Source organism: Grus americana, chromosome 10 (assembly GCF_028858705.1).
Source record: "Grus americana isolate bGruAme1 chromosome 10, bGruAme1.mat, whole genome shotgun sequence".
NCBI lineage: Eukaryota > Metazoa > Chordata > Aves > Gruiformes > Gruidae > Grus > Grus americana.
The window spans coordinates 13,069,477-13,096,845 of NC_072861.1; the positions used below are offsets into that span (position 1 = coordinate 13,069,477).

Sequence of the window (27,369 nt, forward strand, 5' to 3'; positions counted from 1 at the left end):
ACTGGTTCTCTTCAGGCTCTACCTTATTATTATTTGTTGCAGGTTGGCTCTCTGGAACAGGCTATGTTAGATGCCCTTGTGATGGATAGAGTTGCATTTGTGAAACTTCTGATTGAAAATGGAGTAAGCATGCACAAATTTCTTACAATTCCCAGGCTGGAAGAACTTTATAACACAGTAAGTGAATGATTGCTTTTTAGGCTTCTTTTAGAACAGCTTTTTAGTTGCTCAATGTGTTGTATACTGAGTCATGTGCACCAGTCTGAAGGCCATGGGATGTTGATAGGTAAGGACCCCTCGCATGAGGTTAGAGCTGAGAAGTGCGTGATGTCCGGCTGTTTTGTAGTGCTGCTTTCTGGCTCTCCAGAAATGGTACCAGAAATAGTTTGTCAGCAGGATGTTCATCTGTATCTGACGTATGGGATAGATACTAAAGGGAAAATTGCAGCCTTGTTGTGGAATGTATGAAATGTGTAAACCACAGTGGGGAGTAGAACAAGGGAGAGTCAGATGGGTGAAACTTGGGCACAAAATATGAGGTCTATAGATAGTACTGTTAGAGCTTCATGAGATGAATTCTGTCTGTAGCAGTTAATATTATCATAATAGTTGTAAAAATAGCTTATTTTGTGAACCTGCAGTTATAAGTATTACTTAGAAAAATTTTGTTGCCATAGGTGGTGTTTTAAAAATTTTAAGGTAGTTTTGTAATACACTAGGTGTCTAACAGGACAAAACAAAAAACCTTCTACCAAAAAGTAGCTAAAGTGAGTAGTACACAAATATGATTTAGGCTTACATTAACATTCTCATTATCTGCTTTTGGAAAAGAAAAAAAAAGACAGGAAGGAAAAAGAAAGAATTCTTTAGCTAATAAAGCTCTGTAGAGGAGCCTATGTGATCAGGTTTTGTTATTTGGTTTCTTTTAATTAACCTTTTATGGTGTTGCTTTTGCACACTTGATGTGCTTTTAATTGAGTTCTGTATGGGAGCTAGGGTAACCATATGTCTAAAAATGTAACAGTTCATGCACTCACAGGAAATCAGAGAAAGAAGAATCCACCTGGGTAAAAAGAAGGAATGTTTAGACTAAAACTTGTAAAAGTAAGGGAGCTTTTACTATGGATCCTGCAGTACTATAAACATGAATATCAGTCTGTGTGTGTTCCTGTAAATTAAAATGCTTATTTGTTAAAACTTGTCTCTATAATATTATATTTTAATAATATAAAAACCCCATAATGCTGCTGTTTGAATTCTGGTGGGGTTTTTTTCTTCCTTCTTGGACAAGCTATGGGTGTATTAATTACGTCCCAAATTGAAACAGAAGTTAAATGAAACAAAAAAGGAAATAGTCTATAGCTAGTATGGTAGTTTTGAAATATTTGCATTTATTTGATGGCTACTGTTTGTTTAAAAACTAGGGATTTTTTTTTTTTTGAGTCACCATGCAAAAATATTTGCCTTCTACTGTAATCTTCTCATGCTGTCATTGCACTCTAATTTCTCATTCCAAATTCCTCCCCCCCCCTTCTTTTTTTTTTTTTTTTTATAAAGAAACAAGGCCCAACTAACCCAACGCTCTTTCATCTTGTTCGGGATGTCAAACAGGTATGCTATAGATGTAAAAATCTGGCAAACTAGCAGTGTTAGTTTTTTTGATGTTTTCTTATGTTTGACTGTCAATTTAATCTTAGGTTTATTAATTAGGTTTTATTGTAAATAATAAGCTACCTCTGCAGTCATTCTATTGTTTCCAATACTTGCTGTTATATGCTTACTGCCCTGCTCCCAGAGAGATGTTGAATCTGATGAGTGTTGTCTTCCTCATCTTCCTTGTGATTTGTTTTGTTTTTTGGAGGGATTTAAAACTGATACTCCTGGCTAGGAGTAATTTTGGCTGTTAATAGACAAAAACCAACCCACGTACACCCCCAATGGAATGAACATCTACCCTCCTAGGGGAGATCATACAGAAAAGAAGCTATAACCTTGCCTTTTTTGAAACTGATGAATATTTGAGCCATGTAGATGTGTGGTGGTGGTTGTTTGTTTGTGGTTTTGTTTTGGGTTTTTTTTTTTTTAAATCATGAAAGATTTCATTTGTTTTTTATTTAGAGCTGTGATGTGACATGTAGAAACACTCTAAGCAAGTTTAAGATTATAATTTGTAAAACTAAAAATACCTTTTGTATTCCTAGGGAAATCTTCCTCCGGGTTATAAAATCAACCTGATTGATGTAGGGCTGGTTATTGAGTATCTGATGGGAGGAACCTATCGATGCACCTATACAAGAAAACGCTTTAGAGCTATATACAACAGTCTCAGCGGGAACAATCGGGTATGTGGCAGTTGGATAACATATGTTCTCAATTAAAAAAAAGCTGCGTATTTTGGAGGAAAATTGAATCCATATTGTTTTGTTCTTCTTGTCAATGGACTGGTTCTTTTAAAGGCCCTATGAGGGCAGCTGGTCACTGTTTTGGGATTGAGGACAAACAAAAGATTTTGTTCTCCTGCTCCTTATTCTAGCATATCTGAATTCCTTCTCTGTTATTTCCCTTTTTCCTACTCATAGGGGAAGAACAGGCACTAAACATGCAGATTCACCTGGGCTTGGGATGCAGATATCTTAGCTTCTTGTAAAGCAACAACTGTAACTTAAAAAAAAAAAAACCAAACCAAAACAAAAAACTTGTTAAATATCCAGTGAAAATTCTGGTTGTTGCTGTTATACAAGTTCATCACTGTTTCAGCAGCAAAGTGGCTGTTTAATTGCTCAACTAAGTAGCTATAAATAGATGATTTTATAATGCAGAGTAGGTAAGAGTAAAGCAACAAAACCGAACCTCTTCCTCTTATTCTTGTTACAGCGATCTGGGCGAAATCCTTCAAACACTACTCCTCAGATGTGTAAAAGCCATGAGTCTTTTGGTAACAGGGCAGACAAGAAAGAAAAAATGCGCCATAATCACTTCATCAAAACAGCACAGCCATACAAACCAAAGGTACAGATGTGTGAGGGGAACGTGGTGGGGTTTATTTTAAGTAGTTAAGAGGGGAGAACCTGGTTGAAATCCAAGTGCCACTGAAGTGTGAGTAGCAGCAGTTTTACTGACTTTGGTAAAGTAGGAATTTCAGCCTTGCTATTGTACTTGTCTAGCATCCTTACAGGATGCTGTAAAGAGTGTTTAACTTTCTGTATAGTAGTCTTCTGGATAAGCTTTGATATGTTAGGGAGCAAAAAGCTTATCTTTGGCACAGTTGTAGCAGTGGGGGGAGCTCACATGGCTTTGTAGTCAGAGCAAGATTTGGCCATGTGTCTCCATGAGTTTCCTCATTCGTATGTAGGTGTATTAGTTACTGCTTTTCTTTTGATCTATAAATCAAAGTAATTCAGTCTCCCAGTTATTAAAATGGATTGGACTCAACTGAAGTTTTGGAACAAAAGTTCTAGCTGCTTTTCATGTCTTCAGAAATTCACTTTTCTTTTTATAATTATATATAATTTGATATTGGATCTCTCAGCATTTTATTTCAAGTTATGCAATGACCAAGTTTAGAGATTTAAAATGTAACTTTCTGATTTTATTTTAAAGATTGACACTGGTGCAGAAGAGGGAAAAAAGAAAAGAACCAAAGATGAAATAGTAGACATAGATGATCCTGAAACGAGACGTTTTGCTTATCCTCTCAACGAGCTGTTACTTTGGGCGGTCTTAATGAAGAGGCAGAAGATGGCCCTGTTCTTCTGGCAGCATGGGGAGGAGTCCATGGCGAAAGCCTTAGTTGCTTGCAAAGTGTATCGTTCAATGGCATATGAAGCAAAACAAAGTGACCTTGTTGATGATACTTCAGAAGAACTGAAACAGTATTCCAAGTAAATTATGTTTATATAGTTAAAGATCTTGAAATTTACAATAAAAGTAGTGGGCTATATATGAACAAAACCCAAACTGTTCTACTAGCACGCTTGAAGACAATTCCTTTTTGCAAAAAGGATTAAGTGGCACACAAGTAGAAGTTTTGTGTTAGATATTGCTCTCTCCTGAGAGCTGTTACCAAGTCATGATTTGTAGTTAAATTAAAATGACACTAAATGTGCCGTTTACTTACTTCCACGCTATTTCCTTGCATTTCCTTGCAATTTCCTGTTTGTAGCCTGCATATGTTTTTAATAGAAGTCACAGATTCACATGTTGTTACAAATTACTGTACAGTATACCTGTACATAAGGGACAGGTAATAATCCCTTCAAGTTGTGCTACTGGGAATTTGATTGCACAAGAAAATTCGTCCTAAACTCAAGGTAATTTCCATAGATACTAAAATTTGTTTTGTTGATTTTTCTTTGTTCTAGTGAGTTTGGTCAACTGGCAGTTGAACTGTTAGAACAGTCCTTCCGACAAGATGAAACTATGGCAATGAAATTACTAACTTATGAGCTTAAAAATTGGAGCAACTCAACTTGTCTGAAGCTAGCTGTGTCATCAAGGCTTCGTCCATTTGTAGCACATACTTGTACACAGATGTTGTTATCAGACATGTGGATGGGAAGGCTGAACATGAGGAAGAATTCATGGTACAAAGTAAGCGTTGTTGCCGTTTATTGGTGCAAAAAGGATCAATGGAATTTATGTTTAAATGGAAGGAAAGCACGTGTTTAAATGCTATTAGTATAAAGCTTTCACAGCTATAGGTTATGTTAATAAATCCCATAAAACAGTCTCCTTTAACATAATCAAAACTGGAAGTATGTATTGTTAACTCTTCTTTTGACACTCTATTATCTTTTCAAATAAGGTACAGAAATATAGAAGGCAAAAACCAGGCAAGTAGCCTTTAATCAGAGGCTTAAAGAGATCATGTAAATACTAATCTACTACTAAAAACATAGTGGTAAAAAACCTTAACAGACAGAAAACCGGCTGTAAAAATACAGTTTCGTGCACTTTGGCTTTTTACAGGCAGCACATAAGACTTGATGTAGAAAAGCTTTGTGTATATCCTATTTTGGAGGAAGAAACTGAGCAAAAGCAGGGCACAGAATGAAAAAAGGGTAGGCAAATTGGGGATAGGTTTTCCAATGGTGCCCTTTGTGATATAGATCAATTGAACCAAAATGGGAGTTGCATGTTTCTTTGAGATGGTGTACCGAACCCTAGTTGTTGATAGGATTATAACGAAATAGAACTTTCCTACAAAATATCAAGTGTCATTTAACTTGTGACCTACTAAAATCCTCTGCGATAACTTTGATAACGTTTTCTTGCTTGCTTTGTACCAGGCTAACAACAATAAATAGCTTTCACTTATTCTCTTCATCCATACCTTAGCTCATTTTTCTACCGTAAGTTGGGAAAAAAAACCAAACCAAACAAACCACATGCTGCCACCCCCCCGCCCCCATCCCCCGCAAAAAACCAAACCCAGAACCTTGACTCGTATATACTTCTTCAATACACCTTGACAGCACGCAGTTCCAGAGTTTCTGAGAGTGGATTAAAGAGCAGAATGTAAACAGAACATCTCTGGATCTTCAGGCTTGGAGTACATTCTTTCTAGTGGCTTTTAGTTTTGGAATTTGGTGATTCTTCCCCTTTCCTAAAACTTGAAGTCAAGGAACACTCTGTATATGTGATCTTAGCCTCTTAGGTGTGTGTATGAATAATAACAACTAATTATTTTCTACATTTCTTTTCTTCAATAACAAGCAAGTGAAATTTGGGAATATATTTTCAGAGGATTTTCTGTGTGTTGGTGTATTCTGATACTTTAATGTAGCTGTGAACTATTCGCACTTAGTCTTCATCTTTTCCAGGTGATACTGAGTATTTTACTCCCCCCTGCTATACTGCTGTTGGAATATAAGACCAAGGCTGAAATGTCACATATTCCTCAATCTCAAGATGCACATCAAATGGCAATGGATGACAGTGAAAACAACTTCCAGAATGCAGCAGATGAAATACCTATGGTAACGTGTGTGTGTGTGCGCGCGTGATATTAAAAGCAATATGTCTAAGTTAAAATTATTGCATTTTAAAATTAAAGCAAGAGTTAAAGTGAATGTCTGAAAGCATGTATTTCTGTATATGAAGTTAACGGTCCTTTCATTTCAGGAGGTGTTTAAGGAAGTAAGGATCTTAGACAGTACTTCAGAAAAGCATGATATGGAGACTCCAGCAAAACCTAAAAGACTTCCAATTACACAGAAATTTTATGCATTTTATCATGCACCAATTGTGAAGTTTTGGTTTAATACGGTGAGTTTTCTTCTGTGTAATGTGTATTTTATTTGGAAGTCTAATGCGGATTTTTTTGTTATTTTTCCAACATGTAGCTCTGTGAATCAAAGTTTAAGCACTTTTTTAAAACAAACAAAAAAACCCTTACATTGCTAAGCTGGAAATGAGAATGACTTGATTTTGAAAAACTTGTATATGCACATGTGGTGCTCTGTGGTTTGGGTTTGGTTTTTTTTTTTAAGTTTGTGATGTTGGCTTTGAGAAATATTTTTTTTGTTTGGTTGGGTTTTTTAAGCTAAGAGAGTAATTAGCATGAACGTTTTTATTCTTGTCTGAGTAATCAATTTCATCAGTTGCAAGCAGGATTTCTATAATAATTTGTTAGGCTTAAGTGTTCATGCACAGCTTTGTTTAAATTACTGTAATAGAAACTCTAAAATTTGTATTAAAGGAAAAATAGCTGTAATAAGAACAAAGGTTTGCTAATAATAAATAAGTTATTACAGCTATTTTTCCTCTTCTAAGAAGAAAATGTTTGTATCCCCTTACAAATAATAACTTGTCTGCTTAAAGGGGTAAATATAGTACTGTAATCCTACTTGAAGCTTTTATTGTATACCACATCAAAAGATTCCATGCACATCTATAAAGAACCCTTTGGTAATTACATATATAATTTTCATTGCTTTTTTTAGTTGGCATACTTAGGATTCCTCATGCTCTACACATTTGTGGTTCTTGTAAAAATGGAAGAATTACCGTCCATTCAAGAGTGGATTGTTATTGCTTACATTTTCACATCAGCAATTGAGAAAATTCGTGAGGTATGCCTGTAACAATCTGGGATTTTAGTTTTCTTTGTCAATTAAACCAATATGCTTTAAACTGCGTTTATAAACAAGAGAACCTAAGAAGCTTCAAGCATCAGAGTACATGATGTAATACCTTCATTTTAAACTTTGGCGTAGGCTGCTAGTTTCAATACCAGTGTTTCTTGGCCTACTGCTTGGAATTAGATTGCTTTTCTTCGTGTTTCCAATGGGGAAGAGATAGAGGTCTGTTAACAGGAGATGGGTTTTTTTCCTCCTAAATTTCAAGGAACTGGCAATGACATCCTGGTCTGATTTTTTTTTTTTTCCCTTTCTTGTTTTGTTTTGGTTTTGGTTTGTTAATATCACAGACCCCACCCCACCCCTGAGTTCCAAGGCTTACTTTTCTGAGGAGTGAAACGTATTTATTTGTGTCAGTCAAACTCTACCACTATGCTATGACCAAGACGACAAAACAAAAAAAGTTTTATGGAGACAGGATAGCTATCACAACTACGATGTTACTGGTCGGCAAGAGACTTTTGAGAAGTTCTGTAAGAATTTTTAAATAAGAGAAAGTTAGTTCATTAACCTGGTACTTCAGGCCTAACCGAAGGGGCAGAAAGTAGGGCTCACTTTTTTAACAGTAACTGCCTCAAAAGGAAACACCAAACACCAAAAAACCCCCAACCCCAAAATTGTTTCATAAATTGTTCAGACAAAAGGAAACATCCATCCTCCTAGTCCTTGTTGTGAAGCTGACACAGTTAAACACTGGTTTTGATTCCTTAGTGTAAGAGAGTTATCCATTTGAATGGATATTTTATTTTTGCAAGTATAAAAATGTTACTGATTCATATATTTCATTGGTAGTCCCTGTGCAATAAATGTGAGCAGACCTGACTTTTATTTTTATTGCAGATTTTTATGTCAGAGGCTGGGAAGATTAATCAGAAGATTAAAGTGTGGTTCAGTGATTACTTCAATATCAGTGACACAGTTGCCATTGTTACTTTCTTCATTGGATTTGCATTAAGATTTGGAGCAAAGGGAAATTTTGGTGAAAATACTTACAGAGAAAATTATGTCTTTGTTGCTGGAAGAATAACATATTGTCTCAATATAATTTTTTGGTATGTGCGATTACTGGATTTTCTAGCTGTAAATCAACAGGCTGGCCCTTACGTTATGATGATTGGGAAAATGGTAAGTACTACTTCTATTACTGGTTTGTTTTGGTTTTTTTTTTTTCCCAAGTGAAATATATTTTTCTTGCTGAATCCATTTACAAATTTTCTCAAAGTTTTATTTAGAAAAAGATTGTTTATCCTGGTATAATATGTCAACAACTCAGTGTGCAGAATTAGCTAGCTGGAATATAACTTAATGTGTTTCAAAACAAGCACTGATTAGAAGGCTTCCTTTTATTATGGAGCTTTCTCTGTCACATATCTGTAAAAAGCTGCTAAATCTTCCTTCTCTGGTCTGTTTTGTTCTTAGATGTCAGAGACTTCTATGAATATGATGATGCCTTTTTCTTGATTCATCTAGCATTTCCCTTTTAGGTCTGAGATTTATTTATAGTCTTGGTTTTCTTGCCTTTGCGCGCTCTAGTGCAAGACCAACTTGTTTTGTGTCATAAAGCACCTTCGTATTTTGTGCTGTGGAAAATGGAATAGCTTGTGCTCTGTTCTTGTTTTCTCTCCCACAAAAAATATTCAAATTATTTAAATTTTAAAATAAACAGCTCTACTGTCAGTGAGCTATCTAAATGTTAAAAAAGATTTTTAAGGATTGAGGTTTTAAGGCTGTATATACAAAGGTGGAAGGAGCATTTGGTTTTTTTCCCCTTGTAAAATGGTTCCTACAAAGTTGAACTCTGTCATTCCTTAAAAATAAGGGCATCAAGTTGCTCATTTCTCACTTGGATTTCTTGCAAGAGGCATAAGTTCTCCGTTTCAGCTGCTACTCATCCACATAATAGGTATTTGTATTACAAAGGAAATACTCTCAGTTGCCTTTGGCCAAGGATACTGAACAGGCTGTAAGAACGGACAGGAAAAACGCAAACTTTTTTTTTTGTTATTTAACAAAATTTTCTGACTGAAAATTTCTGACTCTTTTCTTTATATAATACATAGAATTTATCAAGCTTACACTGTCAGTGTAAAAGTGTTTAAAGTTGTGAAATCATAGTTATGACCTTGTGGGTTAACTGACTTTTTTGTGTTAATAGGTGGCCAACATGTTTTACATTGTGGTGATCATGGCGCTTGTACTACTTAGCTTTGGTGTTCCCAGGAAGGCAATATTGTATCCTGATGAGGCACCGTCTTGGACTCTTGCTAGAGATATTGTGTTTCATCCATACTGGATGATTTTTGGTGAAGTGTATGCCTATGAAATTGATGGTAAGACATTGCACTTTCGAAGCAAGTAAGGAGAAAACTTAGTCTGATAAGATCTTCTCAAGGTCTTACAAAATCCTAATTTTATGAAGTGCCCAGTACTGTTGCCATTGATTCCATTCATTGGATTATCTCCTCTTTGTGGGTTGCAGCTGTGTAACTTCATGACTTTTTCATTATTTTTTGTAAAGCTTGAATGGCTTAGATTCAAAACTTTACGTAATCACAATTTCTCATGAGGCTGTTCCTAGCAATATTTTGGAATTTTCCCTCACAGCCGTCATGCCCAAATTTTGGCTGTGGTGGTGCTTTATGCTATTTTTTTCTTCCGATAATATGATTATACCATAGTATTAACCAGAAATTTTGTCTCCTGTATTTTTCTACCATATTCCTAAATGCATGCAGATGTTTTGACTTGCAGAACCAGCGAATGATAGTTGGTTGTTGCAGTCTTTATAAGTGATCTTTTTTTTTCTCCCTGTCTATAACTGCTGGCACTTCTGAAAGTTGTACATATTTTCTCTGTGTCTTTTTTTTCCCAACGCAGTATGTGCAAATAATTCTGATGAAAAAGTTGCTCATCTCTGTGGCCCAGGAACATGGTTGACCCCGTTTCTTCAAGCCGTCTACCTCTTTGTACAGTACATCATTATGGTTAATCTCCTTATTGCATTTTTCAAGTAAGTATATGGATAATTGTTAATTTTTGCTAATCCTTTGATAAGTTTCTATTTCACTGCAATAAGATGGCGAGATAAGAAGAACTGATGCCAGCTGAAAGCAATCCTATTTGCTGGAAGTATTTACAGGTTCTAAGGCTAGTCATCATCTCCTCACCACAAGCCTGTGACTAAGTAGGGAAGTGTGTGATGTGACTGGTATGTGTCACATCTCTGAGGCCAGGGGAATTGGAAGTTTAAGATAATTTGAAAGCATTTTGTAAGTTCTCTTTGTCAGAAAACAAACAAAATTGTTTCTGGATGTGTATATTGACTGTTGTTCCTAAATTCATTTAACATAGTCTAGTTGGTTGAGTTGAATTATAGTAAATTGTCTTGTACAGTTGTCCACAAGTGTTAGATTTCTGGGAATAAGCAGCTCAATAACACTGAAGAATGGCAGACTGCAGAATTAATGTGGTCTGATATAAAAATCTGGGGTTAGTTAGAAATAATTTTGTTTGTTTGGCAAACTTGAAATTTGATCTCAGTGTACTTTATTTGTGAGGAAAGGTACTGAAATGTTACCAGATGAGAGAATTTTTTAACCCTCTACTTGCATTGGATCATGGTGTTTTCTTGAATGGGTTGTGTTTCCAACTTCCGCTAAAATAATTTTGTAGTAAAAGACAAGTATGTGCTTTTGTCTCTTATTTAACTAGCTTCAGATTTCAAAATTGTTATCAAAGTGTTAAAAACAAAAAAAACCCCACACTAACCCAACTCCCCCTCTCCCCCCCGCCACCCCCAAACGAAAAAAAACCACCTTGGTCTGTTAATGCTTTTCTGTTCCCTTTCAGCAACGTGTATTTACAAGTCAAGGCAATTTCAAACATTGTGTGGAAGTATCAACGCTATCATTTCATTATGGCCTACCATGAAAAACCTGTTTTGCCTCCACCACTTATTATTCTTAGCCACATGGCTTCCCTGTTCTGTTGTATATGTAAAAGAAGAAAGACAGACAAGACTTCAGATGGGCCAAGTATGAACAGTTATTATCCAAAAAATTGCAGTAATTTTTTTGATACGATTAAAGCAAACTGTCATAAAAGTACTGTGTTCTTGGTTATATTATATGTTCTCAAGAAAGTCGAAGTAAGTCTTAATTTTCCATGTTTTTAATATTGAGTAAGACTAATTTTGTTCAAAGTCCAGTGTTTTTATGAAGGGTATAATGCACAGCCCCTAGAAATCTCCAGTCAAGCTGACATATGACAAAAACAAAGAAACAAAAAAATAGTGTTAGATTTCCTATTAGTGTTAATGGAGGAAGAATTTTTTTTTCTTTCTGGAAAACATCTGTTCTTACTGGAAAACCTTTGAAAATTTAAAAAGGGGGGGGGGGGTGTTGGGGGAAGTGTTCCACAGATGATAAAATCCAGCTAAGGAACTAGCTTCTGCCTCAAAGAAATAAGGAGTTGGAGGGTAGGAGTGTAAGGAATGGTAATATGGTGCACAGATCCTCTCAGAATTACTATTTTGATTTTTATTTTAATGGAAACCTTTGACCTTGAACTTTTTTCTAGCAAGGAGAGGGGAAGGGTCTTTTGTGCACTGTGGGTTTTTTGTTGGTTGTGAGGTTTTTGGGGTTTTTTTTCTTACTTTATTTTTAACACCCTTTGTAAAGTTGTGGGTATTAGTTTCCAGTACCTGTACTACACTAAATGTGCACCTTCTTAACTGCTGAATCTCTCCTTAGAACTCTTCCTGACAGAAGAAGATCAAAAGAAACTTCATGATTTTGAGGAGCTGTGTGTTGAGATGTATTTCAATGAAAAGGATGATAAATTTCATTCTGGAAGTGAGGAGAGGATTCGAGTCACATTTGAACGGTAGAATATTTACGACTAAAATTTCTGAATAGAGAAGCTTAGAACTTTTTGCAGTTTTATGAAATGATCTTTAAGGGGGGTAAAATGCAGCTAAAGAAAATAAATGCTTATGCAAACTTTAGATGATGTCTTTCTGTTGCTATGCAGAAACTAATAATGTGATTGATGCTTCCTGATCTGTAGCAGCACTCAGTAAGCTGAGGCAATTGTATTATTTAGTTTTCATGATGTTTTAAGGAACTGATAAATTTGAAAAAGTGCTGTAGGACCCTATTGATGTGTACGTTAATTCTGTGATTCAGAAGTATGTACAAATGTTGTATTATAAAATAGTCCAACACTATAGTGTATACCATTTTGAAATTTCAGAGGTTTTTTTCCTTAAATGAGCAGAAAGAGTTGAAAAGATGTTTCTTTTGCATATTGAGAAAATACCTTTCATAACTACTTCATAATTTGATTTTTCTTAGGGTCGAACAAATGTGCATTCAGATAAAGGAAGTTGGTGATCGTGTCAACTACATAAAACGGTCATTACAGTCTTTAGATTCACAGATTGGCCACCTACAGGATCTCTCTGCTCTAACTGTGGATACTCTGAAAACACTGACTGCACAGAAAGCTTCAGAAGCCAGCAAGGTTCATAATGAAATCACACGGGAATTGAGCATTTCAAAACATTTGGCACAAAACCTCATTGAGGATGGCTCTCTAAGATCATCTGTGTGGAAAAAGCATAGCATTGGAAATGTCTTTGGTTCTCTTCCGCAAGGAGGCCTTGAAAGTAATAATGCTTTACTCTGTAACATTTCTATACGTGATGAAAAAGAAGTCCAACATAAGACAATTGGTCAGGAGTTAGCTCCAGTTCCCCGAAGAGAAGAAATAAACTTTCAAGAGGCAGGTTCCTCAGGCAGTGCCTTATTTTCAAATGCTGTTTCCCCTCCAGAACTTCGCCAACGAATACAGGCTTCAGAGATCTCAAAATCTATTAGTAAAATTAAAAAATTAGGCAATTCATCCAACAGTATGCCACACGTAACTTCCCCAACAGCTAAATTTTTTGTTAGCACTCCATCTCGGCCCAGTTGCAAAGGTCAGCTGGATTCTTCAGCAAAGCATGAAGAGACTGTTTTCTCTAAGGCCACAGAAGGAGATAATAATGTAGAATTTGGTGCATTTGTGGGTAAGTATAACAAAGTAGATTCTGAATGTCCTGAAGTCATTATTAGCTGCTCTTATCCTCTTGCTTCTGGCTCTGCTTGCCTTGCTTTCACCCAACCTTGTGTTGAAAATGGAGGATACATTAATTGTGGTTTTATTCATGATGAGAGTGACACTAATGATAACTACAGCTGCAGAGTTGACAAATGTGATCACCAGTCCTCTGTCAACTTATCGAAGAACAACCCCCAAACGAAGTTCTCTTTGTCAACTGGCAACTTGATGTCAACAGTCAACTGTGGCGGCTCGCATGGAAAATTGAATATTAAAGATGAACTTTCCAAAACTCAGCATGTCCATGCAATGGAACTACAAAACCAAGATTTATGTTCTAACATCCTTATGGGACTACTTCATAAACTGTGGACCAAATCTAAGCCACAAGGTTTGACTTATCAAGAATTGTATAGTATTTTGGGTGTATTCCGGTTGCAGGTGACTTTATTCTACCATTTTGCTCTGCTTTTTTTGCTTTTAACATCTCTAATTTTCCTATGTTGCTTGAATTTATTTTTTTTTTTACTTAAATTTAAATTTCTTTATAATTCTGTCACATAGACAATATTTTTCTGAAAAACATTAGCTGGTTGTTCAGTATAGCAGTTTTATGCAATTAGCAGCTCTACAACTTGGTACGGGCATTGTAGACCAAACTTTTTGTGATTCATTATAAAGCTCCTACCTTCTCATTGCATAAATTAAAAATATTGTCTATTCCTTGACGTAATTACAGAAGACTTCTTAGGCTGATGGAATCCTGGAGAAATATCTTTGTGGTATCTGTGTCAAGCTGAGGGATCCTCCTATACTATGTTTCTAAACACTGTTATAACTCGGATCTTCCACTGTTGCCTGGGCTAGCTTATCTTTTGGCAGTCGTTTTGGAAGCTTCCAAAGTCCTTTTATTAAATACAGCATTATACTTAACAGTAAAAAGATGCATGTTTTTGGTTAGAGTTACCTATGTATTTGAATGGTAAAACAGTGGCAGATTCATTGCAAAACACAGGTGTGGGTTTACTAACTGATTTCTGTAAAGTAGACAATACTTTAAGTATGCTTAGTGTATAGCAGATCACAATCTGGAATTGTCAGGTTGCCTGCAGAGGTGTTGTCTTGCCCCAGTTGTTCAGGGATGTCTCAGTGTTTTCCAAAGGTTTGTTGAGGATGTAAAAATTTAAATCTTTAGACAAGAGTTTATTCTACTGCTGTGAAATGTGGACTTCTAAGAAGTTACCTACATGCACTAGTATTTTTAGATTTGTGCGTACGTAGGAAGAGTATCTACATGTTTGTATACTCTCTAGCTATTTGTTTATAATTTCCTCATGGTTTAAAAAAAGAAAACTTTTTTAAATTCAGAAAGCAAGACTAAACAGAAATAATGGACAGTGATTGTATAACTCTAATCTTTAAATGTCTTTCACCACTAATAACTTTGAATACTAACTATACTTATTTTACTGGAGCCAAATTTTTAGTGTATGGTCCTCTGACATCTGTAGCATTTAGAACATACTCTTCATTCTTATCGTCCACATCTTATGAAACTTGTGACACATTGCAACTTTCCATTGGGAAGCCAAGTAGATTTTCATTCATTATAAAGCCACATGCTTGGTAAAATTCTGAAAAGTATTTCTTGCAGCTGGGAGGATGAAGGGTATATTGTAAAAGCTACCTCAAGAAAACTGTCTGCTTTTCCTTCATTTGCCATACCCACATAAAAATACTGTAATTCAGACTGCCGTGTTCCTTTCACGTGAGGAGCATGTGCTTGAGTAAAATGTTAAGGTGTTAGTTTTACTTTTTGAATTGTGGTAATCCACACCTTAATGCGGGAAAAGCAATATTTTGTTACACTGATTTTATTCTCTTTGGAAAGTCTTCTCTAGTGCAAACAGGCACGCAGAACTTAGATGGTTTGTAACCCTTTGCTATGGTGATGCAAACTATTGGCATGGTCAGAACATCAGAGGTTGCCTTTGATTTTGAATATTGTTTTTCAATTTACTGTGTCAAAGGTCACAGAGACAGCATGGAGTTACAGCGGTTTAAAGAGGCAGCAAGCAAAATGAAAGAAAGAAGTGCTGACATTGAGGTAAGCATGGAAGACTTTATCAAATATGTTAATGGGGATAACTTTTTCTTTTTAACTGTAACTTCACAATATGTTTTGAAAAAGTCTAAGAGCAAATATAATAAAAGAACTTGCAAAATGCAGCCTGGAAATAATATATGTCTGGTTTATGATAAAAAAAAAAAAAAAAAAAACCAAACAAGTGAAAATCTTAACTACACATCAAGTACTGTTGCTTCATAATATGAGACCAATGAAATATTCAACAAGATCTGAGGTTATGAAAGCTGAGATGACCACAACTGTGAATTAAGATAAAATTACATATTCCATAATTAGTGTTTAATGAAATGTTTCACACTCATAAATTTCAAAATTAGGAAGATTTCGGTGATTTCTGTGATATTTTATAGAGCAAGATGATAGCATATATGATTTTTAAAAGTGACGAAAATTGCTTATTATGCTTTCAAGAATTAAAGGTCTTTCTAATAAACTTATCATAAACTGAAATGGTGTATAATTTCCATTTTCTTAAAGAATAATAAAAATAACTAAATGGAAAGCGATTAATTGTAACAAACCTGTCCTCCAAGTGCTGCAGTATATATAAAAAAGCTACTTTTCTCACTGTAGCTGTTGAGATAAGTTAGTAAATACAAGTTACTATTTGCAGTTACCCCTTATTCAGGGGAGAATCTGACTTGAGAATTGCATTATGACCATTTGCAATGTCAGTGTTCTGCTGAGTTTCTCCTTCTGGACTTTCTGATAAGTATAATGTGTGACCAAAAAGCTTTTTTTGTGTGTGTATGTTTGGTATGGCTTTTTTGGTAATAATGTTTACAATTTGATTTATGTTTTGGGTTGTTTGGGGTGTTTGGGGGTTTTTTTTGTGGTTGTTTTTTTAATAGGAGCAACAGGAAGACTTCAAAAAAGCTATATTGGAGGGCATAGAGACAACCAGACTTCAAGTAAGTAAAAGTTTCCATTTATAAGAGGCATTATTTTTTGCTAGATACCAATGTATTCTTTACATCAAAGACAGGGAACTCTTATTTTCTTACATAATTATCTGTAAGTAAACCCTGGCTGTGGGGGAAAAAAGAAAAAAGAAAAAAGTTGTACAGTTGAACCTTTGTACAAATACAGCCGGATGTCTCCTTGACGTAGGTCTAAATAGTTCCAGTGTTTGGTGCCAGTGGGATGCAAATTCCAGTAGCATTTCTAGACAGTACCACTGTTTTTAAACACTTAGTAATAGAGTTGTCCCATTTTAACTGGCGGGACTGGTTTGATTCTTACCTTTCATGTAGGCCCTACAAGTCATTGGCTTTAAGATACTGAAGATGTATGCTGAACACTGAAATGCATATAGACCTAAAAACGGGCCTTCAGAGGACACTTTCAGCAGGTGCATTCTCTGTGTTGCCTTCCAGTGAAGTATTTATGTTTAGGGATGTAAAGTAATAGTCTTTCTCATGTATATATACACACACACACTTAGATATATATGTATATATATACACACACATGCACACTCTCTCTCATATACACACACACATTTTGGACACACATATACACAAGCATGTGTGTGTGGGTGCATTCCTTAAGAGAGAAGGGTGAAAAAGAGTGGTTACAATTTCCTAACTTATAAATCTTGGAACCAAAGCAGGGTATAGCATTCCAAATTCTAGTTTTTTTATTCTTCAAAATCTTGAATTTTTACTTTTTTTCTTCAGGTAACCATTGGAATTATTAGGCTGGCTATAAGGAATTTTCTAGCCTTATGCCAGTCTACATGTAGCTCTAGTTTGTGGTTTCTCGTTTTTGCAAAAGAAATATTTTGTTGTCAAAAGATGACCACCTCAGTAGATACTCAGGCAGTATGTAACTATTATTAAAGAATAAGTTCATGAGGAAATTCCATTCATAAACTGTAGAGGTTTAGATGGCAAGGCTTCTCTAGTTTTCTGTACCTATTTTCAGTGACTTCAGCCTGAACTTTTGTTTCTGCCAGAGCCAATTTCTTAAATGAGAATTGATAGTTAACGAAGGCATGTGACAGAATGGCTGAACTTGGTGCTTGTAGAGATCCAGTGTAATGTACGTTTCTATAGTTGTATCCTATCGTAATGTTCTCTTTAAAAGAATTCTTTCAGTATGGGTCAGTAGTCTTAATGCGCACCTGAAAATGTTAGAACTGATGGTGACCGTGAAGAGCATTTTAACAGGATTATGCACTTAATTTGTACATTTTTATGCAGCAAGTTGTTTGAGGTACATCCAGAAGTTAAAATAATAAAAAAATCCTAGATAGTAGTAGAAAAGAAAACTGGGCAGATTGTGTGCCACAGTAGTACTAGTTGAAAACAATGATAATGATGACTAATGATATGTGTATTTTTTTTTGGCAGGGTCTTCAAACTGACTGTGGTCTAAGACAATCTAGTTCTTGTGGTGGGTTTACTGACCCTCTGGCAGTCCATTCAGAACAACGTAAGTGTGTCATCTTTTCAGGTGACCTAATTTTATCTCTAAATTGTATTGATAATGCATATTCTAAGAAGATACAAAGGAAATACAAAAAGTTAAAGCATCTTGAAATATTTTCATGATTGGTGCTACTTGAATCTGCTCCTGTGTCTCATTGTGGTTTTTCTAGTCGTGCCAGCTTAATTCTGTTACCTTGCATTTGCCACAGACAGCTAGAGTCATAAAAAGCTAAGTGTTCTAGTCAGGACTGTGCTGGAAACTCATAAAGATCAGATAGTTGTGGATCAGGCTTTTTTGAGAGCCACGTTAAGCTTTCTCGTTGCTCGTTCTATTAGAAAATAGGTAAGTAACAATGACGCATGCTATTCTTTGTCCAGTTATGAATCTCTTTCATTCGTAGTATACAGCAAGAGTAGAAGAGCATCGAGTGAAGACACTCAGCAAGTGGACTCTAAAGCAGCCTTACTGACGGTTTGTATCCTCCTTTTTTGTTGTGGTTAAGCAGAACTAGAAACTGTGAACAAATAAAGGAGATAAAACAGATTGTGTAAAGAATAATACTGATTTGTGGACTCATTTGTTCAAGGAGGCAACAGAAGGAAGCCTGTTTTGACTGAGGGGAAAAAGTTGTGCATGTTCTCACTATGAAAACATACGCCGCTTCCTGATTATGGAGAAAACCACAAATTTTTGTTTAAGAAAATAATTATAAAGTCCATAAACAATAGTGAATATGTAACCTTATCTATTCTTTTAACTGTAGTTACCATTCCTTAGCTGTATTTGAGTCTTTCCATTCAACTGCAGTTCAGTACAGCCGGGTGAAGTATTTCTGATAAACAGGCTGTAGTGCAAGATCTTAAAACACATTATCACCTCCAATTAAATATACTATGTTTTCCTTGCAAAACTGAAACCTTCTTTGGTTTTCTTCTCCTTTGTTTTAAAGGATTGGTTACAAGGTAGACCTTCAAATAGCAGTCAAATGTAAGTAAGCTTTCTACTAGTGGAGCAATTTTATTACTGTATGTTTACATTTGTTTTTCTTTTTGGTTGTCGTCTTTGGCTATAGCGGTATTCAGTTGTGTTTAATGAAAAAACAAGGTTTAAGGGGTTTTTTTCTAATAAATAACTGAATGCGTTCACTGGAATGCTTTGACAGGTTCTATTTAGATTAATGGGGTCACATGTCAGAGGGCAAAACATGCCCTTAAATGAAAATGACTGTGTTGACACTTATTAAGGAGCTAGCTTCCTGGTAAAGGTCTTTACCCAACCTTTCAAACTACAGACCTTCTCTGAAATTGTGCAGACATTGGTTAACAATTATCCCCTGAGTTAACTGTTAAAGCCATTACCTTATTAATCTGATAACAGAAGGGTAAGCTGTTGTGAACAAGTTTTAATTAAAGCGCCTCTGTGGGAATGAGCTCTTGTGATGCAAACTTTACATAGTGTTGTGCGTGACTGGTGGTATTTAAAGTATAGCTCTAAAAACATGAGATTACTTAACAGCCTTCCATTACTGTTTTGTAATTAAGAAACTTGTACTGCCCTTGGAAAAAATAGGATGAAAGCAATACTGCGAGGTTAACAAGGTGACCTAGGATGATGTGTCAAAATCGGTGAATACAAAATAAGTTTTTAAGAAGCAATGACTGTTGGTTTTCTGGCATTTCACAGGCCATCTGAAGAAGATGCATTGAATGGTAAGTTTGTTTCTGCTATAAACAAGCTGGGAGCTTTTCATACAAGCAACTGTTTGGATCTTGTATGAGAATGCATTTAACTACTGATAAGTTGGAACTTAAAGGACACATAATGGTGTGTTTGTTTTGTTTTATAAATAGCCTACCATTGAGCACTACAATTTTTTATCCATCCCCCCCCACACTGAAGAATTAAGCATAATATTTAATTTTCTGCACAGCAAAGCTTTCAAACTCTAGTTACTTGGGAAGTGTTCTTTGCGTGTAGTAATTTTAATACACAATACAGGTAGCAGGTATTATCTCTTTTTTTAATCTCTTTTTTTTTTTAAATCTTCCAGGCATTGCTTCTCCTTTCAAGCCTATCATGGATATCAATTACTATTACTCAGGTCAGTCCCTCTAATGGACTAATGTTCATATTTTTAATGACACTTACTAGATCCTTAAACTTTAACAAATGCTGTGATTTTCCTCTAGCTGTAGAAAGAAATAACTTGATGAGATTATCACAGAGCATTCCATTCACTCCTGTGCCTCCCAGAGGTAAGAATTGTACTCGTCGTTGTTGGTTCACTATGGTCTTTTGGGGAAGAAAGCAAAAGGAAGCTCTGTACAGATTCCTTCTAATATAGAACGATCAAGCCAAATTTCACACTTGCTCAAAGCAAGTGTGAAACTAAAGTTTTAGTGAACTAAAAGAAGTCTAGTGTCTGTCTTGTAGCACTCATGTCATACATGAGTATGACACCTTTTCTAGGGCAGCTCGCTTGATTATGAAATCTAGATTTAATTGTAGTTGTCCTCAGAAATGGTGATACAATGGTGATAGTATTGCACTAATAGTTTTTCTAACAAATTATTCTGGAAGGATTCCTTTAAGTTGTCCTGACTCATATAAAGTGTAAGCAAATGTTTATTCAGTGTTCTTAATGCTGTTTGAACAGTGTCATTAATAGTTCTAATTAGGAGGACAAAACTGCTGTATGAAAGAATTTGGGGTCTTTCCACTGGGTAGTTTTCATATTTTTTGTTTGTTAATTCAGGATGTTAGTAACAACTTAATATTGCAGCATGTTGAAATCTAAGAAATTGTAGGTTTTTCAGTGTTTGTAATTGGAAAATTAAATGCACTAATTGCTTTTTGTGTTGTAACCCAGGTGAACCAGTCACTGTGTACCGCCTTGAAGAAAGTTCTCCCAGCATCTTGAACAATAGCATGTCTTCCTGGTCACAACTAGGACTCTGCGCTAAAATTGAATTTTTAAGTAAAGAGGAGATGGGAGGAGGTTTACGTCGAGCTCTTAAAGTAGTGTGCACATGGTCAGAATATGATATCCTGAAGTCAGGACATCTTTACATCATCAAGTCTTTTCTTCCTGAAGTTGTGAATACTTGGTCAAGCATTTATAAGGAGGACACTGTGTTACACTTGTGCTTGAGAGTAAGTTTTATCCTTGTCAATTATTAAACATAGACGGGCATTATATGTTAAACAGGATTCCCCCCGCTCCAAAAAATAGTATATACTTCTTAAAAAAAGAAACAAAAGGTTAGTCTGCAGTTCTCTGAGCTGAAGGGTTAAAAACTCTGCTCCAGTATAGTTTACTTAATAAAAGAGCTCAAACTCTTAAAATGTAGACATAATTTAAAAAGCAAGCAATTAGTTACACTGCCTTGGGGGAATAGACACTTACTGTTCCTGCTGCCGTTTTGGCTCCTTACTGTTCCCTGTCGTATAATACAGCTAATGAAATATGGGCTTTGAATTGTAGGAAATTCAACAGCAGAGGGCAGCACAGAAGCTCACCTTTGCTTTCAATCAAATGAAGCCCAAATCCATTCCATACTCTCCAAGGTGAGTGCATTTAAACTTTCATTATGTTGCATACTTTTGACATAGAAGGCAACTATACAGGGTTGTTAACAGAGGGATCAAATATGTTCAGGTACTGATGTGTGAATATACATCTCAGAACATTACTATAAATGTGGCAAGCAGAATTATCCTTGGCAGTATTTTCTCTTGATACTTTTTGCACTGATTCTAGCCTAGTGTAATAATATAAATGACTTTGTATAATAGTTTCATATTATTTAAATTATTAGTAAATCAAATAAAAATCTAGTAGCAATAATAAATTTGTCATCTATTTTGGAAATACATTCATTAAGTATGCTTTTTACTAGGTTCTTGGAAGTTTTCCTGTTATATTGCCACTCTGCTGGGCAATGGTTTGCAGTTGAAGAGTGCATGACTGGAGAGTTTAGAAAATACAACAACAATAATGGTGATGAAATAATTCCAACTAACATGCTAGAGGAGGTTATGCTAGCTTTCAGCCATTGGACTTATGAATATACAAGAGGAGAATTGTTGGTACTGGATCTGCAAGGTAATGTCCTTATTTTGAAATTGGGATTGGGGCCAAGGTAGATGTATGTGGGTTTTTCTCTGGTGATAGCATTTTATTAAGAATTCGTATGCCTGTAATAAATGACAAGCATTATTTAGTGCATCTTGGTCTAGTTAATCTGAATCTATGGTTGTCTTGTTTAATATGGCATTAAATGTTACAGCAGCACAGGGAATATAAATATATACGTCTTTTCCTAATCATACGTACCATTAAAAGTTCTATTTTTTGGCACATTTATGTAGTGCCAGTATGGTAAGCTGTATTTAGTCTGAATTGCATGTCAGATATTCTTGCTGTGAGAACTGTCTAGGAAACTTCTTTCTCATGGGTGAAAACTAAAGTTAGGAATTGCAGGCAGATGTAAAAATAGGTAGAAAAAATCTGAGGAGTACAAAGTGCTTGTTTAGGAGTAATCTTTATAAGGGTAAAGAGTATCACGTGTCATTTGAATTATTTTTTTCCTTCTGCTTTTATTCTTGGGGAAGCTGAGAAGTCATAGCTAAGGATGCCAAGGCTTTTCAATATTAATGCATTTATGTAATGTATCAGATTTAACTTTTTCTTCATGTGCTGTCTGAAGGTGTTGGTGAAAATTTGACAGATCCCTCTGTGATAAAAGCTGGAGAAAAAAGGTGAGGTTAAAGAAGGGTTTAAAGAAGAGTAGTATAAAATTTTCACCAGAGAACATGTGCAGCCCATGTTCACGTGCTGTGCTTTCTTTCTAAGGTCATACGATATGGTGTTTGGTCCGGCCAATTTGGGAGAGGATGCAATAAAAAACTTCAGAGCAAAGCATCACTGTAATTCCTGCTGCAGGAAACTTAAACTTCCTGGTAAGAGTTGCTGTATTCCTTCTTGTGAGACACTCATGTCATGGAATGTTGTATAATACATAATGAAATAGTTATGTCATGCTGTGAAAATGGAATAAGTACTAAACAACAGTTTTGTAATTTTACTTTTGAAACGATATGCCATTTTAAGATAAAATCCTAAATTAAGGAATTAAGAATGTCTGTGTGTTCTATATCCATAAGTGTAGTATTTGAGGAAGGTGGACTAGATTGATCAAGACTTCAGAAGATACAGTAAAAAAGTTATGAAAAAGTAGGAAAACCAGGTCAAGATTTTTAAACAAAATGGTGCTTGTTTTCTTGTTGGGGTTTGGGGGCGGGGGCATGCTGTTATTTGTGGTGTTTGGTTTTTTTGTGTGTTTTTGTCCTATGATTCTTTTGGTTTGGGTTTTTTGTTGGTTTAAAAAAACAAACACAAAACCCCCCAACAACCCCCATGTCTAGGTCTGCATAAATTAATTCTGTTAAAAACTTTCAATTCCAGGTATTTTTGCTGCACGGACTAAGTTACACTCATCTCAAACCTTGAAATTGTTTCTGTGTACCAGGCTTTTAGACTCCAGCAGAACAACATAAGGAACTTGCATGACTCCTGCCTGTTTCACACTTCTCTTCCAGGTTCTGTCTCACATGAAGAGAGGTCATTTATTTAAAATTTGAGTTGTAAATCCTGGTAACCTCAAAACATACAATGGAAGGATCCGATTTCCATGGAAAGCTGACTCAATACTTGCTATCATATCTATACATGAAATAATTCTGAGGTTTCCATCACTTTTTAAAGCAGAGTATTAGGCTTCCGATTACATGTATGATAAAAACATTTTTTTGATACAATGCATATTGAGGAATTCTTCTTTATAAGTACATATGTATACCCAATTTTTTGAAATAGTTTTAGGCCCCATTGATTCCATTAGGTCAAGAAATAGTAATCAATATGACTTCATTTTGTTTGTACAGATCTGAAGAGAAATGATTACACACCTGACAAGATCATATTTCCTCAGGATGATTCCCCTGAATTGACCATTCAGCCTGGAAGCTGCACCAAAGAATCCGATTCAGCTAATTCTATTCGTCTGATGCTCTAATGATGTGACCAAATCAGTGGCTTCATCCAAACTTCGTGGAATGTCACAAAGTTGTCACTTATCTTTCCTTCACTATAATTAAAAGAAAGATATGTCAAAACAAGGATTTCTGTCTAAGTGGAATTTTGGCTGGTCTGTAATCTAAGGACCTAACAACGTGTGATAACCATCTACAGAGAATCGCTCGGCGGCTGATCATTTTAAAGGTTGAATAATGACAAGTATTTAAGATATGTTTTTAAAGGCGCTTTTAGCAGAAGGTCTATTTATTTTTATTTGTTTGTTTGTTTATTTAGTGGAAGATTTCCTCTCTGTAGTCCTGTGGTGTGCAATATGCCTTCAACCAAAAGGATTTTGGTAGTTGATGTTTTAAGGTAAAGCATTTGTCTGTTTGGCAGCTGTCTTACTGTCAATCAGCAAAAGACAGGAGAAAGTACCTACCTCTGTAATGCCAGAGTATTCTTTGAGTGGTTTTGGAAGTGTTCCACTAATGTTTTTTCACCAGATGTCTTTTAATCTGGCCTTTTGAAGAAGACAGAGCCAAATGAGGCGTGTAGGCTGAGGCTGAAGGTAGGAACTTGATCTGTTCCAATAGCAAGAGAGTGTCTCCTGAATCAGGATTCAGCTTCATGGCTGTAAAGCTGGGGGGGGTTTGTAGAATAGAGCCCTAATTGTGCATAATGAAATTTCTTGTTTTATACATTTCAATTTTATCAAGTCACCGTCAAATAGTAACAAAGCCATGATAGACTGGTATAATCATATTTAATAGAAGAATTAGTATGTACTGGTCCAAATAAGTTGCCTTGTAAGAACACAAGTTGGAAGTGCTTTTCCTTGTATGTAGTGACTGCTTCAGAAGTTATGCCTTCCAAAGATCTTGTAAAACCAGTATATCAAAACCGAATGTACACATAACTTTTAAATGTATTTAAAATTGTGTAGAAAACATCTTTAATGTTATGTTATTTGTGGTACTTATTTAAGAGAGACTAGGGTTGGATTAGCATTATGTAAAGTACGGGAGATTGCAATGCACCTTCATGCCAATAAAATGTAATTTAACTGTCCCAAATATTGTTGAGCATTCAGCAAGAAAAAAATGTTGTCCAACTGAAGTTTCATGCTGCGATTTTTTTTTTTTGTTACATAGGTACTAATTTGTAATTTTTAATTAAAAGGGCAGTATATAGCTCTATAAATTTTCTATTCAGTAGTGTATCTTATAGATACAGACCTAAGGCACGAACACAATAGCTGTTTAAATGGTGTTTTATGTTTGACGGGGAAAGGTAAAATGTTATGAGGATATAATACTGTATACATTTTGTATATCATTAAATCTTTAAAGAATCTAAAATAAATTTATTCTTGTTTACAGACTTCTGCTGTCCATCTTAGTCTGAAAGGTTATTTGAGTGAATTTAAGTAACTCTATGCAGAAAAGTAGAATTTGCCATGCTGGATCAAAGCAGTTGTCCACTGTTGAGGTATCTCACCTTCGGCTAACACCAGAGGGGGAAAGTGAAAACTCTCATAGTAGACAAATATATGGATGGGGTTAATGGGTCAATGAGACAAAAATATGTTAAAGCTCTTTACAATATTTGTTTTGAATTAGGAGCTGCTTTGTGGATGCCTGACTGCATCCCCCTTTTGTTGCTGTGAGGTAACGGGCAGTTATTCAAGATGTACTTACACCTTTTTAATGCTATATTCTTGGCCAAGTAACAGCAACAGTTAATCTGTAAGTGAGGCTGGCTCTTCAAATTGGGAAGGATTTCTAGAGGAGCCTCAGGTGTTGTGAAAATGTGGCTAAATTCAGTGTACGAAATAGGAAAACTGTTTTGGGAAAATTGTGAGTGAAAGATAGGAAACTTTGTTTCCTGACGAATACTTAACAATGCACAGTTAATTTTTACAACCACAATACCTATCTTCAGTAGTTTTGCCCGTGACTCATTTCTTAACAAAACAAACAGATGTGACTTTTGTGCGATGGGTGTGTGTGATAGTGGGGAGTGTTTCCTCTGCTCAGTGTTGCAGTGACTAGAGCCTGAAGCCTTTCCAAGACCAAAAGGGACAAATAGGCTTGGGGAATGTATGTAAGACTTGGAGTGGTTAACACACTCTGTGTTTCTGTACATCTTCCTAAAGGAGCACTAACTTGCTCTGAGAGACTTACAGCTAGAATTATATGAGAAGCCTATGTCTAAATTGAGCAGGGGGAGAAGTACAACTTTCACAAATTGTCTTCTCCTTCACACTAGCAGAAAAAAAGTTTAGAAATGTGAGTGTCCTTCAGGGAAGGCATTGGAAAGGTGTACTAGTGAAGAAAAGAAAGCCAAAAGTTGTTTTGAAGAAGTAGCCTCACCTCGTTAGGATAATACCATGTCCTGTTGATGTCAGGCTGTAAGAACATGAAGATTACCCCATGTAATTTAATTTGGTTGAGAACATCAAGTTTCACTCTTCTGCTGAAACCTCATCACTCTTGAAGTACTCTGTGAATAGAGAAGAGCTGTGATCCTTTAGCTTTTAAGTTTCCTTTAGATTACTGAAGAAGAGGAAAGTAGAAACGGCATTGGAACTTCTATTAACTCTCTAGAAACAAAATACCACCACATCTTGTTAGACCCTAGTTTTTAAGTACAGGAATTCTAATTCAAACCTTCTCTAATTATTTTCAGTAAAAATCTGAAATGCTTCAGTGACTTCCCTACTAAAAGTATATTTAAAGAATCTCTCTCATATAGGGAAATAGGTAAGCTACATTATTTTCCTTGACAGATAGTTTTGATTCCTTACGACCATCCTCAGGATATTTTCATTAGAAGAAAAACCATTGAATAACAGATTAAACTGAATATTAATTACTCGTATACTAGTGTTGGATGCTTATGTAACTTCTGTCTTAAAAATCACTTTGATTTCCTCCACCATCAATATTTCTGTATGCAAAAGCCTCCAATATGTGTGCGAGAATTTAATCTTTTAATCAGTCCAGCAAATTCAGCATTGTTGAGTGCTTTCTTGCAGTATTTAGGTGCTGAAACATTTGAAAGAAAATCAGTCCCAAATCCGTTGTGGCAAAATACACAAAGGTGAGTGTCCTGAGGAGCTGGTTTCCTAGCTGCTGCCCAGCAGCTGTGTGGTTTAGAAAAGGAGGTATTTGGCTTTTAAGCCTGTGGCAGTGATTTCCTTTGCTTTCCTTCTTTGTGGTTGCATCTCACTTAATGCCACAACTCAACGCTGCAAGAACTGGGGGGGGGGGGGAAGACTACACCTGAAAACTTGGTAGTAACAGTTCATGTTGAATGTTCCTAAAAGATCAGTTGGAAAAAAATACATTTTTAAAAAATATTACAGTGCTTCTGAAAAGACTTGATGATTTAATCTCTCTTCTTACAATTAACACTTTTTCTTGCAAGTAATGCATTTTGTAGTGAGAGTAACAGGAGTTAATTCT

General features: G+C 35.6%; 1 protein-coding gene across 4 annotated transcripts in view; it reads left to right on the top strand.

Moving 5' to 3' along the window:
• The window catches only part of TRPM7 (transient receptor potential cation channel subfamily M member 7), a 63,411-nt gene that overhangs the window by 33,653 nt on the left and 2,389 nt on the right, over positions 1 to 27,369 (top strand). Inside the window, exons 12-41 of one of the 4 annotated variants that reach the window (XM_054837282.1) lie at positions 43 to 177; positions 1,558 to 1,611; positions 2,202 to 2,342; positions 2,875 to 3,009; positions 3,601 to 3,881; positions 4,362 to 4,590; positions 5,823 to 5,978; positions 6,124 to 6,267; positions 6,945 to 7,073; positions 7,980 to 8,264; positions 9,295 to 9,469; positions 10,017 to 10,149; positions 10,989 to 11,173; positions 11,891 to 12,023; positions 12,494 to 13,209; positions 15,272 to 15,348; positions 16,242 to 16,301; positions 17,745 to 17,826; positions 18,224 to 18,294; positions 18,773 to 18,810; positions 19,507 to 19,532; positions 19,874 to 19,924; positions 20,013 to 20,078; positions 20,693 to 20,976; positions 21,308 to 21,390; positions 21,723 to 21,928; positions 22,533 to 22,584; positions 22,679 to 22,785; positions 23,770 to 25,390; positions 26,591 to 26,664. In XM_054837282.1, coding sequence (XP_054693257.1) covers positions 43 to 177; positions 1,558 to 1,611; positions 2,202 to 2,342; positions 2,875 to 3,009; positions 3,601 to 3,881; positions 4,362 to 4,590; positions 5,823 to 5,978; positions 6,124 to 6,267; positions 6,945 to 7,073; positions 7,980 to 8,264; positions 9,295 to 9,469; positions 10,017 to 10,149; positions 10,989 to 11,173; positions 11,891 to 12,023; positions 12,494 to 13,209; positions 15,272 to 15,348; positions 16,242 to 16,301; positions 17,745 to 17,826; positions 18,224 to 18,294; positions 18,773 to 18,810; positions 19,507 to 19,532; positions 19,874 to 19,924; positions 20,013 to 20,078; positions 20,693 to 20,976; positions 21,308 to 21,390; positions 21,723 to 21,928; positions 22,533 to 22,584; positions 22,679 to 22,785; positions 23,770 to 23,900 — 4,365 coding nt within the window. In that variant the 3' untranslated portion in view covers positions 23,901 to 25,390; positions 26,591 to 26,664. The other 3 variants (XM_054837281.1, XM_054837284.1, XM_054837283.1) reach the window with 3 other exon arrangements.